This window comes from Neoarius graeffei, chromosome 26 (assembly GCF_027579695.1).
Source record: "Neoarius graeffei isolate fNeoGra1 chromosome 26, fNeoGra1.pri, whole genome shotgun sequence".
Lineage (NCBI taxonomy): Eukaryota > Metazoa > Chordata > Actinopteri > Siluriformes > Ariidae > Neoarius > Neoarius graeffei.
Window position 1 is genome coordinate 32,313,144 of NC_083594.1, and position 16,254 is coordinate 32,329,397.

General features: G+C 39.0%; 1 protein-coding gene across 1 annotated transcript in view; it reads left to right on the forward strand.

The window, feature by feature from the left end:
- Positions 1–16,254, forward strand: part of fer1l4 (fer-1 like family member 4) — an 87,130-nt gene that overhangs the window by 54,297 nt on the left and 16,579 nt on the right. The window contains exons 32-35 of the mRNA XM_060910489.1: positions 5,845–5,951; positions 6,049–6,183; positions 6,319–6,435; positions 10,094–10,221. Coding sequence (XP_060766472.1) covers positions 5,845–5,951; positions 6,049–6,183; positions 6,319–6,435; positions 10,094–10,221 — 487 coding nt within the window. The remainder of the gene's footprint in view (positions 1–5,844; positions 5,952–6,048; positions 6,184–6,318; positions 6,436–10,093; positions 10,222–16,254) is intronic.

Here is a 16,254-nt window from a genome sequence, read left to right on the forward strand (position 1 = left end):
CTTTGTTTAATTATATATCATTCAAAACCTTTATTAGTGGTGTAACAATACACAAAATTCAAAGTTGTTATGACACAGTGTGTCTGGATATGATACATTTTTGATACAGAAAAAATAAGAATTACTGGAATATGTCCCTTAAGGGCCGGCACGGTGGTGTAGTGGTTAGCACTGTCGCCTCACAGCAAGAAGGTCCAGGTTCGAGCCCCGTGGCCGGCAAGGGCCTTTCTGTGTGGAGTTTGCATGTTCTCCCCGTGTCCACGTGGGTTTCCTCTGGGTGCTCCGTTTTTCCCCACAGTCCAAAGACATGCAGGTTAGGTTAACTGGTGACTCTAAATTGACCGTAGGTGTGAATGTGAGTGTGAATGGTTGTCTGTGTCTATGTGTCAGCCCTGTGATGACCTGGCGACTTGTCCAGGGTGTACCCTGCCTTTCGCCCATAGTCAGCTGGGATAGGCTGCAGCTTGCCTGCGACCCTGTAGAACAGGATAAAGTGGCTAGAGATAATGAGATGAGATGTCCCTTAAGTTTTTCATTTGACTTAAACATTCATCCATCCATCATCTATAGCGCTTATCCATCAGGGCTGCAGGGAATGCTGGAGTCAGCTGACTTTGTATGAGAGGCAGGGTACACTCTAGGCAGGTCACCAGTCCATCACAGGGATAACACAGAGACAAACAACCAGTCACACTCACACCTACGAACAGTTTAGAATAACCAGTTGACCTCATCTGCATGTCTTTTGACTATGGGAGGAAACCAGAGCACCTGGAGGAAACCCACACAGGCACGAGGAGAACATACAAACTCCACACAGAAAGGCCCCAGTTGGCCATGAGGTTCGAATCCAGAACCTTCTTGCTGTGAAGTGACAGTGCTAACCACTGCACCACCATACGACCCCTAAAACATTCAATATATGCATAAAAATTCAATAACTGAAACATCATAATGACAGTGTTTGTGTGATTCATTCAGACTCATAGCAGCATATTGCAATTTAAAACAAAAGCTGTGCATGATGCGACAAAATTACTTCACATCTGTGAGTTCATGTGTGCACAACAAGGCAGACAGCACTTTACTCTGAATGTGTTACACTGCTCTGAAACGTAGCATCATCGAAAAGATGCTGAGGTTGTTTTCAGGGAAAAAAACCTTGTCACTTAGAATGGATAAAATAAATGATTGCATGATTAAAAAAAGACATTTATAAGAAAAAAGTGTATGTTGTACTTCATAATGTAAAAACTGATAACACGGTATACTGTAATAGTAATGCATGTCTTAACTGTGGTGTCTCTTCAGGTTAGTGACACAGTGCATTGGATCAAGTCCTACAGATCACAGTACCCAAGAATAATCCAACTGACATTAAGATAGTGCACAGTAAATCAATAAAAAATAAATTAATTTAAAAAATTTTTTATGTTTATGATGTTAATGTCATACAATGTGCTAGGATAAAACTAACGTCTTAATATTATGTGAACTACTACTTATTTAAAAATAAATGAGAAATTTAGTTTTAAATGTAGTATATGCAAACTGATTTCTTGAGAACAGCAAATGGTAAAAACTGGTGCTGAACTGATTCAGAGGAAGATGTAAAATAGATGAGACAGGAGGAGTACTGAAGAAGTGATAGAATAGGGCTAGTGAGAGCCCTGCTTACAATCTGGAACCCATGCTCTTTTCACCCTGATGTGCATCTGGGACAGATTGAGGGGAACCAGTCAAAATTTATGAGACATTTATTCAGAGTCTGGTCCAGATTAATTTTGCACTCACCTGCCAAAGGGCAGTCAGACTTCTTTCATGCCTAAAGTCCATGAAGGTGTATTACATTCTTAGAGCTATCTATTTGATGTTTGAGATTCAGAGAAAAAAAGAGCTGGTCTCTGACTGTCTTTGATGCTACAACCAAAAACTAAAAACATGGCCGTAACTATACGAGGACAGTGAGGTCCAGACTTAAGTCATTTGTGAAGTTTTTTTCCTATTTAATAAATGTATATACAAATGTGAACGTTTAGTGGTTTGTAAAAGGCAAATTAATCATGACATTGCTACCCAAATCAACTTGCTAGATGCAGTAAAGTTTAGCCAATTCCTATACCATTAGCCAGTGTACCCCTTGTTAGCTGCAGGACGCATGGCATTTTTAATGTCTCCATTTTCAGTATTCGCTTTGGAGAAGTGTGCTGGTCACAGTATCGGTGTGACTGTTACATTATCTTTGCAGCAGGACTATCAATGTGACCATGATGTGAAAGAAGGAACAGAGGGAGGAACCTAGTTTTCTTCGGTCTCTCTTGTTCTGCTTTTAGTCTGCACACACGCAACATACTTTTCAGTTTGAGAGATGAGCTTGGGAACTGCATGTCAAGCAGAAATGGTTGCAAGTAAAAGCTTTTATTTTTTTATAAACAAGCAAACAAGTCCCACTCATGAAGCAATGTCAAAGTTGGTTTAAGTCAAATCAATTTATTTGTATAGCGCTTTTAACAATAGACATAGTTGCAAAGCAGCTTTACAGAAAAATATAGACTTTAAACATATGAATTAATACAGTTATCCCTATTGAGCAAAATAGAGGCAGTGGCAAGGAAAAACTCACTGAGATGATATGTGGAAGAAACCTTGAGAGGAATCAGACTCAAAAAGGAACCCCTCCTCATTTGGGTGATGAAATATAGTGTGATTATAAATAACTTGCTTCTCTAAGTGTAGAGAAGGAGAAGGCCATTCCTTTAACTCCAACAACATTTTCTAGTCTATCAAGGAAAATAGTATAATAAATGGTATCAAAAGCTGCACTAAGGTCAAGCAACACAAGGATGGAGAGACAACCCTGATCAGAGTCCAGTAGTCGGTCATTTACTACTTTAACCAGTGCTGTCTCTGTGCTACATGAGGTCTAAATCCTAACTGATATACATTTCATGAATGTCCTATGTAGGTATGAGCATAACTGCTGTGCCATAGCTTTTTCTCGGATCTTAGAGATAAAGGGAAGGTTTGATATCGGCCTATTTTTGGACAGCTGACAGGGGCCAAGGTCAGTTTTTTTTAATTGGGGTCTAATAACTCCTAGTTTAAAGGTTTTAGATACATAGTCAATGCTAAAGGAAGAATTTGTTATTTTTAGAAGAGGTTTGATTGCTTCTGGTGTTATCTGTTATGGTAAGGGATCTAGCACACAAGTTGAAGATTTTGATGAGGAAATTAGTGAACTTATTTTGGTCTCTCTAAGGGGAGTAAACATTCTAATTGCTGATCTGATATAGTTATATGATAGTTATATTGTTATCTAAATGGTTACTTATCAAATTGTCTGGCTTTAAATTGTCGAAAAGTGCAATTGTGTAACCAAGAAATTCATTATAATTTTGACATGAACTCTATTTTGTTGAAATTATCAACTGTTCATTGATGGAGACTGTTCATGACAACTGTAGTTCTAAAGTTTTACCGTTTGTATCAAGTGGCCAAAGCTATCTTCTAAGTGTACTTTTAAGCTGTCCATATAGGGCCATCTTCCACAGGAGTGAAGCAATGAGAACCTCAGCCAGAAGTAGGGCATCAGGATGGATCAGGCAGGTCCAGAGAGCAGGAGAGGTCAGCATCACTGGTATCTCAGGATTGTCATGTTTAACTCGACAGAGAGAGGAAAAAAACAGATTGTTAGGTATGCATGTTGTCACCTAATGGTTAAGAACAGTGTACATTGTGTGCTGAGTGCAAGCAAGGACTCCAGCAAGACTAACTATGACAGCATAACTAAAAAGGAGAGCCAGAAGGTAACACAGACATGAGGGAGCCCTGGGACATAAAGTGGCCAACCATTCCACCATCAACAAACCTGAGTCAACGTGTAAGAGTAGTGGGGGTGTGACAGCATTCATACATCCCAGTTTATCAAAACACTCTATGCCCAAGAACCCTCCAGATCTGCTCCTTTACCTAATAACAAGCAATTAACAAAAGGCTTGACTAAACAATTTTGTTTTCAGCTGACACTTGAACACTGATACTGTGTGAGTCCCAAACACTACTTGGAAGGTTGTTCCATACCTGTGGGGCTTTGAAAGAGAAGGCTCTATCCCGCTTTAGCCTTTTACTGTTTGAGGTACCAACAAATAGCCTGCACCTTTTGATCTAAGTGGACATAGCAGGTCATAAAAGACCAGACGTTCACTCAGGTACTGTGGCAAGAGACCATTCAGGGCTTTATAGGTCAATAGTAGTATTTTATAGTCAATGAAAAATTTAATTGGGCCAATGTAGTGTGGATAAGATAGGAGTGAAATGGTCATATCTTCTGGTTCTAGTAAGGACCCTTGCTGCTGCATTCTGGACTACCTAAAGGATATTTATGCTTTACTACTACTAGAAAATCCAGACAATAAGGTATTATAATAATCCAACCTTGAGGTAACAAAGGCATGAACTAGTTTTTCTGCATTGTGTAGTGACATTTCTTATCTTAGCAATATTTTTGAGATGAAAGAAGGCTATCCTAGTAATATTATCGATATGAGTTTCAAATGAAAGACTGGAATCAATAATCACACCAAGGTCTTTTACTGCTACACATGAAGAAACAGAAAGGCCATCCAGAGTTCCTATGTAATCAGAAAGCTTAGCATGTGGTCCTAGTACAAGTACTTCTGTCTTGTCAAAATTAAGTAGAAGGAAGTCAATAAGCATCCAATGTCTAATGTCCTTTACATTTTTTCTCAATTTTATTAAACTGGTGTCTCTCATCTGGCTTTGCAGAAGCATACAACTGTGTGTCATCAGCATAACAGTGCAAGTTAATACCATGCTTATGAATAATATTACCTAGAGGTAGCATATATAAAGAAAAAAGCAGTGGGCCTAAGACAGAACCCTCTGGAACACCAAGCTTTACTTTAGTATGCATAGAGAAGTCTCCATTTACATAAATAAACGGATAATGATTAGTTAAATATGACCTGAGCCAGGAGAAGGCCATTCCTTTAACTCCAACAACATTTTCTAGTCTATCAAGGAAAATAGTATAATAAATGGTGTCAAAAGCTGCACTAAGGTCAAGCAACACAAGCATGGAGAGACAACCCTGATCAGAGTCCAGTAGTCAGTCATTTACTACTTTAACCAGTGCTGTCTCTGTGCTACATGAGGTCTAAATCCTAACTGATATACATTTCATGAATGTCCTATGTAGGTAGTTGCCATATGTACCTGATATTTTACTGATCCGTTGCCCATGTGGACGCGATATTTTTTTAAATAAAATCTCGTTGCCGTTGTCGTGTGGATGTAGCCTTAAAATCACTGTAGTCTCCTCCTATGTGTTTACAACCAGGATATGCATCTGACATCAGAATAATGTGTCTCGGGGCATCGTGGCTCAGGTGGCTGGGGTGCCGTGCCATGAATCCTGGGACCCGGGTTCGGTTCCGACCCGAGGTCATGTCCCTCCCCGTCTCTCTCTCCCTCTCATTTCCTGTCCTGTCTCTGCACTGTCCTATCCAATAAAGGTGAAAAAAGCCCCCCCCCAAAAAAAGAATAATGTGTCTCGCTCAAGTGTCTATACATTTGGGATTGTGATGTATGAGGTGGCTAATGTGGACCTCATTAGCATTTTGATTCTCTTTATGGCTTTTACTGAAAAACACCAATAGTGTACCAGTGCATGCATTTCAATCATTTTGCTTTACACTTTCTGTATCATCCATGATTTCTTCACTTGTGAAAGGAGGTAGTTCAGCTGTTTGTTCATGGTTCTTTGCATGATTATAACTGTGTCCTAAACACAAATAATTTCACCTTTAACGTTTCTTTCACCAGAGGGAGGGAACTTTAACATATCATCTTTAGAAGCAGAGGAGGATAATGCTGTGATTGTTGAGATAGAGCCACCCAAACCAAAGAGAAAGAAAATTGCTACCTTAAAGGTTCTTATTTTTTACTCCATGATTATTCCTCAGATACTGTACAATAATTGTGTTAACTAGTAACATTCAAAACAATGTCCTTTCCTCCCTACATTAGCTGTACAAGTCAGAGCTAGAAAATGAATTTGATCAGTTCATGGACTGTCTACACACCTTTCCCCTCTACAAAGGCAAGTCTAATTGTGATGATGATGATGAGGATGAAAGTGAAAGGATCATGGGAAAATACAAGGTGAATGACACATAATGAACTTTATTTAACAGGTTCATCACTTCTCCTCTGTTTGTTACATAATTTTTTGTAACTTTGAAGCTTCAGTGTTTGTATTATGGCAGTCATCACTACAATTGTTTTGTTGTGTTGCAGGGTTCTTTTCTGATTTATCCCATTGATGCTGAAGATGAGGACGTTGACTTCCAGATCACTAATGGAATCCCCAGAAATTCCCCAATCAAAATCCTTGCCCGTGTGTATGTGGTAAAGGTAAAAATGAAACTAACCAAATAAAACACTGCACTAATTATTTCGAAATTTTGCTGCTTCTTTGATTGATGTCAGCTGCCAGAACACAGAGCTGGTTGAGCTGGAGGATGGAAACAGTTTATAAATACCTACTACGAGAAAATAACAATAAGGCAATTAGGAAATCTCAACCATTTATTGATCACTGCGGTGAAGTAATAAGGGTGCTTAAAATAACTTACCAGTTGGTGGAGATGGTCAAACAGCTTGGACTGTGTTTTAGCAGTTGGTGAGACTGAGCTGGATTTTTCATCAGAGTTATGTGTGAACATGATGTGTAGACATATTGCCCAGTTGCCTATGCTTTAGCCCTTTGAGGTGTGAGTATATTTTATGTTTGATTTCTAATCTTTCAGGCTTAAATTCATGTTTCCTCTGGGTGCTCCGGTTTCCTCCAACAGTCCAAAGACATGTGGACGAGGTCAACTGGCTACTCTAAATTGTCTATAGGTGTAAATAGTTAGAGTTAGGGGAGGGTGTCAGTGTGAATGGTTGTTTGTCTCCGTGTTAGCCCTGCAAAAGATTGGAGACCTGTCCATGGTGTACCTCACTTCTTGCCTGAAGTCAACCCACAACCCTGATGGATAAGCGGAATAGATACTTGATGGATGGATGGATGTTTGGTTTATATAAACATGTATAATCTTTGCTTCAGTTTGAATTTGTATGTTTAGTTTCAAATTATTTCATGCTTAAATTCCTGAGCTTCATTTATACATACCACTAGCATCCATATATATATATATGATATTACATGGTTGTGTGAAGATATGAAGTTTATCTTCGAGTGGTGATTGTATATATTTTTCAACATGAGAAGATAAACTTCATATCTTCGTGCCACTGTGTAACGTTCTTGATATTACAGCATATGGATACATTCACAAAAAAAAATACGTAAGTTCATCAAAAGAATTTTAATTTTGAACCAGTTTGCCATTTTGACAACACGCGTTGAGTAAGCTGGAAAACACTGGGAGTGACGTCATTGGAATGAAATGCTAGAAAATATGTCACTCAGATCCGCGATGTATTTCATATGAAAAACGCGAGTTTTTCAACACGAGAAGATAAACTTGATATCTTCAAGCCAATGTGTGATTTTCTTTTCATTATATAGACACATTCACAAACAAAAAGTACCCAAATTTATCAAAACAATTCATTGATTTCCTCATGAGTGACATAGAGAGATTTATGTCAGTTTTGCCTCTCCATATCCTGGATGTAGTTTGCATGAAAAATACAAGTGGCATATTTCCCAGTAAAACACTGGTGTCCACGCACGCATGCGCGCGCGCACACACACACGCACACACTCTCTTACTTACATACATACATATATGTATGTGTGTGTGTGTGTGTGTGTGTGTGTGTGTGTGTGTGTGTGTGTGTGTATATTTATACACAAGAATTAAAATGGATTTTTGGGGGGTTAGCACCATTTGATTTACACTACTTGTATACAACTTTAAAGGTAAAAATTGTTGTTTTATTGTGACAAACAATAATTAAGATGAAAAAACAAATAAACCCAGAAATCTGGAGTGTGCATAGGTATTCACCCCCCAAAGTCAATACTTTGTAGAGCCACCTTTTGCTGCAATTACAGCTGCAGGTCGCTTGGGGTATGTCTCTATTAGCTTAGCACATCTAGCCACTGGGATTTTTGCTCTTTCCTCAAGGCAAAACTGCTCCAACTCCTTCAAGTTAGATGGGTTGTGTTGGTGTACAGCAATCTTCAAGTTATGCCACAGATTCTCAACTAGATTGAGGTCTGGGCTTTGACTAGGCCATTCCAAGACATTTAAATGTTTCCCTTTAAACCACTCCAGTGTAGATTTAGCAGTATGTTTAGGGTCATTGTCCTGCTGGAATGTGAACCTTCGTCCCAGTCTCAAACCTCTGGCTGACTCAAACAGGTTTTCCTCCAGAATTGCCCTGTATTTAGTGCCATCCATCTTTCCTTCAGTCCTGACCAGCTTTCCTGTCCCTGCAGATGAAAAATATCCCCACAGCATGATGCTGCCACCACCGTGCTTCACTGTAGGAATGGTATTCTCAGGGTGTTGGGTTTGCACCACACATGGTGTTTCCCATGATGGCCAAAAAGATCAATTTTAGTCTCATTTGGCCAGACAATCTTCTCCCATGTGTTTGGGGAGTCTGCCATATGCTGTTGGGCAAACTCCAAATGTGTTTTCTTATATATATTTTTTCTTTAAGTAATGGCTTTTTTTCTGGCCACTCTTCCATAAAGCCCCATTCTGTTATCTGTAATCAGCTTAAAGTGGTCCTATGGACAGATACTCCCATCTCTGCTGTGGATCTTTGCAGCTCCTTCAGTGTTATCTTTGGTGTCTTTGTTGCATCTCTGATTAATGCCCTCCTTACCTGGTCTGTGAGTTTTGGTGGGTGGCCTTCTCTTGTCAGGTTTATAGTGGTGACATTTTCTTTCCATTTTGCTCTAATGAATTTAATGGTGCTCCCTGGGATATTCAAAGTTTGGGATATTTTTTATAACCCTGATCTATACATCTCCAAAACTTTGTCTCTGACATATTTGGAGTGCTCCTTGGTTTTCATGTTACTTGCTTAGTAGTGTTTCAAAGTCAGGGTTCTTCCAGAACAGGTTGATTTCTACAGACATCATGTGATAGATCATGTGACACTTTGATTGCGCACAGGTTGCTCTTAACTAATTATGTGACTTATGAAGTGAATTGGTTGGAGCAGCTCTTATTTAGGGGTTTCATACAAAAGGGGGTGAATACCTATGCACACTCCAGGTTTCTGTTTTTTCATCTTAATTATTTTTTGTGTCACAATAAAACAACAATTTTCACCTTTAAATCTGTAGGCATGCTGTGTAAATCAAATGGTGTTAATCACCCAAAAACATCCATTTTAATTCCATCTTGTAATGCGACAAAACAGGACAAACACCAAGGGGGATGAATACTTTTGCAAGACACTGGATATAGTACTATGCAAAAGGCTTCGGCACCCTATTTTTTTCATACAAACTTTGTTATATATTTCTATTTTATGACTTCTGCATTATCGAGTCAGTACAAAAACATTTTAGACTTCCAAACATTTGTTTCCAGCACAAAATTAAATGCTACTGAAAAAAGTTTATATCTGATCAGCATATTACATAAGAGACCACTTTTCAGATTATAAAAGAAAACATAATGAAGGCTACTGGGTTTTGCTGCAAAATTAAGAAGCAAGTGTGACAGAAGAACTGTGGCTGGTTCTGTAAGAGGCTCAGTAAAGCCTACAGCTCATTTCCTTATAAAACTGCACTAATAGTACCTGAGATTACCATTTTTTTTTTAAAGCAAAGGGTTGTCTCACACCAAATATTGACTTTATTTCATTGATTAGGGCTTACTGCTGTTTATAGAGTTTTATGTTGAAACATTTCATTATTTTAAAGTCATTTTTGGGCTACATAATTTCTTTACATGTGCCTAAGACTTTTGCACAGTACTGTATATCACATTAGATTTATTAGTAAATTAGCATTAGCAAAAATATTATTTTTATGCTTTTTTTTCCTCTCAGAGAAAATATTTATAATTCTTCATGATGTTCTTGATGTTGTTTAAAGGCCACAAATTTGGCCCCAGCTGATCCAAATGGGAAGGCTGACCCATACGTGGTGGTGAAGGTTGGAGAGCAGCAACTAGACTCTAAGGAGCGCTACATTCCCAAACAACTGCACCCTGTGTTTGGAGAGTGAGTGTGTTTCTTTACATAGTCTCTATTTTCCTTTATTTTTTAGCATTTTTTGATCATCTTGATAAGTATTAGTAGAGTATTTGATATTAATAATATTCATTAGTGAAATAACTGAATTAAGATTTCTTTTACTGTGATTTTTTTTGCTGAAAGAGTCTTACAAACATGCACAATGGGATCCATTTTCACAACTCAGTTGTGACTTCATATCTCAAAACTGAGTTTATATTCAACAGTTGTGATTTTGTAATTACTCGGTCTAATTTTATAATAATTTAAAATCATACAATTGTGATTTCTTTTTCCAGTTACCAAACCATAACAATACAAGCGTATGGAGCAGTGTAGTGTAGAAATATAACCTAAATTAAACTGATCAGTATTCCCTGTTCACAATACCCTTGGTAACACCTGTCCATAGATTTAATCACCAATTTACCACCATCTCACCATATTTGTCAGGTTTTACTCATGCAACCATCACTGACGTTTTTGAGCATTTCTAGCATATGTATTGTTATTCTGGTTTCAGTTTTGTTTTGCCTAACTGTTGAGTTTCATTGTCTAGTACAGACTGTGGACATGTACCTGAGTCACATTTCATTATTTCTAGATTTCCCTTTTGGTTCTTCTGCTCTGATTCCTTTTACAGTGGTGCTTGAAAGTTTGTGAACCCTTTAGAATTTTCTTTATTTCTGCATAAATATGACTGAAAACATCAAATTTTCACACAAGTCCTAAAAGTAGATAGAGAACCCAGTTAAACAAATGAGACAAAAATATTATACTTGGCCATTTATTTATTGAGGAAAATTATCCAATATTACATATCTGTGAGTGGCAAAAGTATGTGAATCTTTGCTTTCAGTATCTGGTGTAACCCCCTTGTGCAGCAATAACTGCAACTAAATGTTTCCAGTAACTGCTGATTGGTCCTGCACACCGGCTTGGAGGAATTTTAGCCCATTCCTCCATAAAGAACAGCTTCAACTCTGGGATGTTGGTGGGTTTCCTCACATGAACTGCTCACTTCAGGTCCTTCCACAACATTTCCATTGGATTAAGGTCAGGACTTTGACTTGGCCATTCCAAAACATTAACTTTATTCTTCTTTAACCATTCTTTGGTAGAATGACTTGTGTGCTTAGGGTCGTTGTCTTGCTGCATGACCCACCTTCTCTTGAGATTCAGTTCATGGGCAGATGTCCTGACATTTTCCTTTAGAATTCGCTGGTATAATTCACAATTCATTGTTCCATCAATGACGGCAAGCCGTCCTGGCCCAGATGCAGCAAAACAGGCCCAAACCATGATACTACCACCACCATGTTTCACAGATGGGATAAGGTTCTTATGCTGGAATGGAGTGTTTTCCTTTCTCCAAACATAACGCTTCTCATTTAAACCAAAAGGTTCTATTTTGGTCTCATCTGTCCACAAAACATTTTTCCAGTAGCCTTCTGGCTTGTCCACGTGATCTTTAGCAAACTGCAGATGAACAGCAATGTTCTTTTTGGAGAGCAGTGGCTTTCTCCTTGCAACCCTGCCATGCACACCATTGGTGTTCAGTGTTCTTCTGATGGTGGACTCATGAACATTAACATTAGCCAATGTGAGAGAGGCCTTCAGTTGCTTAGAAGTTACCCTGGGGTCCTTTGTGACCTCACCGACTATTACACGCCTTGCTCTTGGAGTGATCTTTGTTGGTCAACCACTCCTGGGGAGGGTAACAATGGTCTTGAATTTCCTCCATTTGTACACAATTTGTCTGACTGTGGATTGGTGGAGTCCGAACTCTTTAGACATGGTTTTGTAACCTTTTCTAGCCTGATGAGCATCAACAACGCTTTTTCTGAGGTCCTCAGAAATTTCCTTTGTTCGTGCCATGATACACTTCCACAAACATGTGTTGTGAAGATCAGACTTTGATAGATCCCAGTTATTTAAATAAAACAGGGTGCCCACTCACACCTGATTGTCATCCCATTGATTGAAAACACCTGACTCAAATTTCACCTTCAAATGAACTGCTAATCCTAGAGGTTCACGTACTTTTGCCACTCACCGATATGTAATATTGGATCATTTTCCTCAATAAATAAATGGCCAAGTATAATATTTTTGTCTCATTTATTTAACTGGGTTCTCTTTATCTACTTTTAGGACTTGTGTGAAAATCTGATGTTTTAGGTCATATTTATGCAGAAATATAGAAAATTCTAAAGGGTTCACAAACTTTCAAGCACCACTGTATATCCTCCTCCTTCCCTTCCCGCGCCGTGTGGCGCATCGGGCGGTGCCGATCTCCGTTTCCGCAGCCCTCGGCCTCTCGCCTACTACATAGCTAGGGTTACAGTGGGGGGCTAGTCCTCTGGTAACCACGAGAGTTTAATTCCCCACTCGCATCTGTATTGCAGCGTGCCTTGCCAGATGGTAGTAGGTACCATTTTTATGATGGTCTTTGGTATGACCCGACCGTGAATAGAACTCCCGATCGAGAGGCGGACATGCTACCACTAGGCCACTAGCCGGTATTCCTTTTATATACCTGCCTTTATATCAAACCCTGTTATTGTCTTAAGAAATATTTTATGATTTAAAAAAAATTCTCAAATGGAGAAATTGCCAATGATGAACTAGCAGTTACACTGGTGTTCTGCTGACTCAAGTTATCCCAGAGTTCAGGCTTTGCTGTTAAGTCTCACAGATTCCCAGGCCCAAATGAACATACACATCAGTCAATGACCATAAATAATCTACGTTGTACTGTGTTTGTGCATTCTTTCAACGCCTAGCCCGCCCACTGCTCAATTATTACTCTTTGTAGCCTGTTTCGTAGTTTCTAATATAGTTGGTTGACTTCCCATATATACAGTCAAGTTCATAAACATTTCAACATTGTCTTTCAGCTTTAATTTAAGGGGATTTACATCAAAAGGTAACTGGATAGTTGTTCAGCTCTTCTTTGGTCAGGTGTGTGATATTCCCTCATTATTTCACTTACAAGTAAGCAGATAAAAATTCTAGAGTGTGCCAGTTTCATGAGGAATCTGTTTCTGTTCAGTCTCAATATGAAGTCCAAAGAGCCATCATTGCTGGTGAATCAATCCATCATTAGTCTAAAAACAAAATCCAAACAAACCCATCAGAGAAATCGAAAAAAAGTGTGGTCAAATCAATTATTTAGTGCATTCTTCAAAAGAGTTCAGCTCAAGACTATCAAAAGGACCAGAAGATCACATAAAATAACTGGTGAATGACAGACTTATTCTTTCTCTTGTGAAGAAATAAAATCCTTTTTACAACAATTAACCAGATCAAGAACAACCTCCAGGAGGTGGGTATGTCTTTTTCAAAGTCAATAATCAAGATGAGACTTCACCAGAGTAAATACAGATGGTTTGCAACAATATATAAACTGTTGGTAAGCCTAAAAGACAGGCTTAGACCAGAGGGACAGATGAAGCAAAGATCAACTTCTCCCAGAACAATGGAATGAGCAGGCCAAGGGAAGGAACAGCTCATGATTTGAAGCACACCACCTCATCTTATGGTGTGGGCATGCCAATGGAACTGATTCCCTTGTATTCATTGATGTGACTGCTGACAAAAGTATCAGGATGAATTGTGAAGTGTATAGAGTATATTATCTTCTTAGATTCTGCCAAAGGCTTCAAAACTCATTAGACAGCCCTTCACAGAGCAGATGGACAATGACCTGACAAGTAGTGGAATGTTCAAAAAAAGTGGAATGTTCTTGGAATGCCAAGTCAATCATCAGACCTGAGTTCAAGTGAGGATGCATTTCACTTGCTGATGGCAAAATTTCCTCAGAACAAACCAGAACTGATGACAGTTGCAGTAAAGGCCTAGTATCTGATGTCTGTGGATTCCAGACTTCAGGCAGATATTGACTGCAAATGATCTGAATGTATTTAAAATGACAATTTAATTTAGCATTATTTTAGTTTGTCCAATTACTTTTGGTTCATTAAAAAAGGGGTGGAAGGAGGGTTATGACCACATAAAAACTGCTGTAAATTGTACACAGTTCACCTGATTTAGATTTAAATTTAAAGCTGAAAGTCACTTTGAGCTCATATTCGTTATTTAATACTGTGTATTAAATACTTTAACACTTTAACACTATGCATCCAAAATACTGTAGGAGACAGGTAAAATAATTACTGTCAATTGTAAATGCCTAAATATTTATGGATATGACTGTGTAATACAATATAATAGTTCATTTCTTATGAAGCTCTTCATTTTTTGCTCCTTTTATTTTAATATTTTGCAAAATGCTATAAAAGTAATGTAAACTTCCTGGTCACCCAGTTGCTCACTTTTTCAGTTTTGTGTGTGTGTGTGTGTGTGTGTGTGTGTCAAGTTTTGCCTGCTTGTTGGTTTGGTTAGTTGGTTTGTGCACTTTTCCCCAACTTGAAAAGGGTGTGAACTCTAGTGGAGATTTAAGGCACTGGACTTCACTCAAGGAGATGACGCAACAGTAGTTTCCATTTGAATTTTCCTTTTTATTTAAAAGTTCATAGTTCAAAGTTCAAACGATGCTTTAATACAGGAAACAACTCATTTCCAGCGGACCGCCCTTAGGTGAAAAACCTAAGGGTAAACAAATGAAAAAAAATGGAAACAGCGGGTGTTAGTTAAATGTACAATAATTTTGTGCAAAAATGCAATCTCACTGTGCAAATATGTCCATGCAGAGACTGCAATATGCAAACATGACAATAAGTATTATCAAAAATAAACTATACAAATTTGTTAAATTACAGACCAGAACCTATAAATTAATTCTAACTACTATAGAAAAATAAACTATATGTATACAAAAATGCACATTTAAAATTAACCAAAAGCTGTAGAATTACTACCATAAGCCACCCCACTACAAATACCAGACGCTCACATTTAATAAGTAACGCGAGCCTCCGCAATGACACCAATTACTCTAAATACAACCATCCAACGGTCAGTTCAAGAAAATGCACCTCGTGCCCATGATATTAACATTACAGCAACAACAAATGCTAGACATTACAGCCAACAAGAGTGCCGAAGCAGACATCAAATCCACTGGACGTGATTTGAGCGCAAGTTACCAAACCCAAGGAATACAATAAACAAACGCTTACCGGCTGCCTCTCCAATGTTCCAGAAAGCACAAGTTACCAAACCCGAGAAATACAATAAACAAGCGCTTACCGGCTGCCTCTCCAGTGTTCCAGAATTCAGTTAGCACAAGTTTCCAATTTTCAGAGCGAGCATGTTTCTGCGTGTGTAGCCCTCACCAACGCTTCTCCAAACTGAATGCACCAAGGTAATTAAAAAACACCTACGCTCCCTTTTTCCGCCCACTCAACTAGGCCAAAGTGCGGCCAGCTGACGCTGATCAGCCGACTTGCTCCGCTCCAATTATCAACGCGCTGACTCGCGCTTTACACCACTCAAATGCCACCCATTTTTTCTATTTTTATTTATTTATTTTTCCACGCATGTTTTCCTATGAGTAACCCCAACACCACATGAAGCTTATGTTTGACTTTACACCTCCCCCTCGACCTTCCCAGTGGACATACTGGGAAGGTCGCTTGCTCAAAAGGTCAAACACAAACCCCTTCATTGACCCTCCTGCTCCTCGACAGGCAACAGAACCACCAGACGACGGACATCTCTGTGGAGGACGGTAGTTTGGATTGCCTCCTTCTGCTCGTCTGTCTTCAACTGCCTTGCACCAAAAGCTCTCACCAGTGGAACACAGTAGCTTGGGACGACTCTCACGTTTGCATCTCACGATGCCTTTGCTGTCGGGGTTGGTGCTGACCACTCTGCCCAGTCTGAATTGACCTCGCATTGCATTCTGGTCGCACAGCCAGACAATGTCTCCAACAGCCACGTTCCTCTCAGCTGTGTGCCACTTGCTTCTTACAAAGAGGTTGGGACCAGCCAGCTGACTCCAGCTTTTCCAGTACTTGCTGACCTCTGACTGCATTGCTTGAAGTCTTTTGTAAG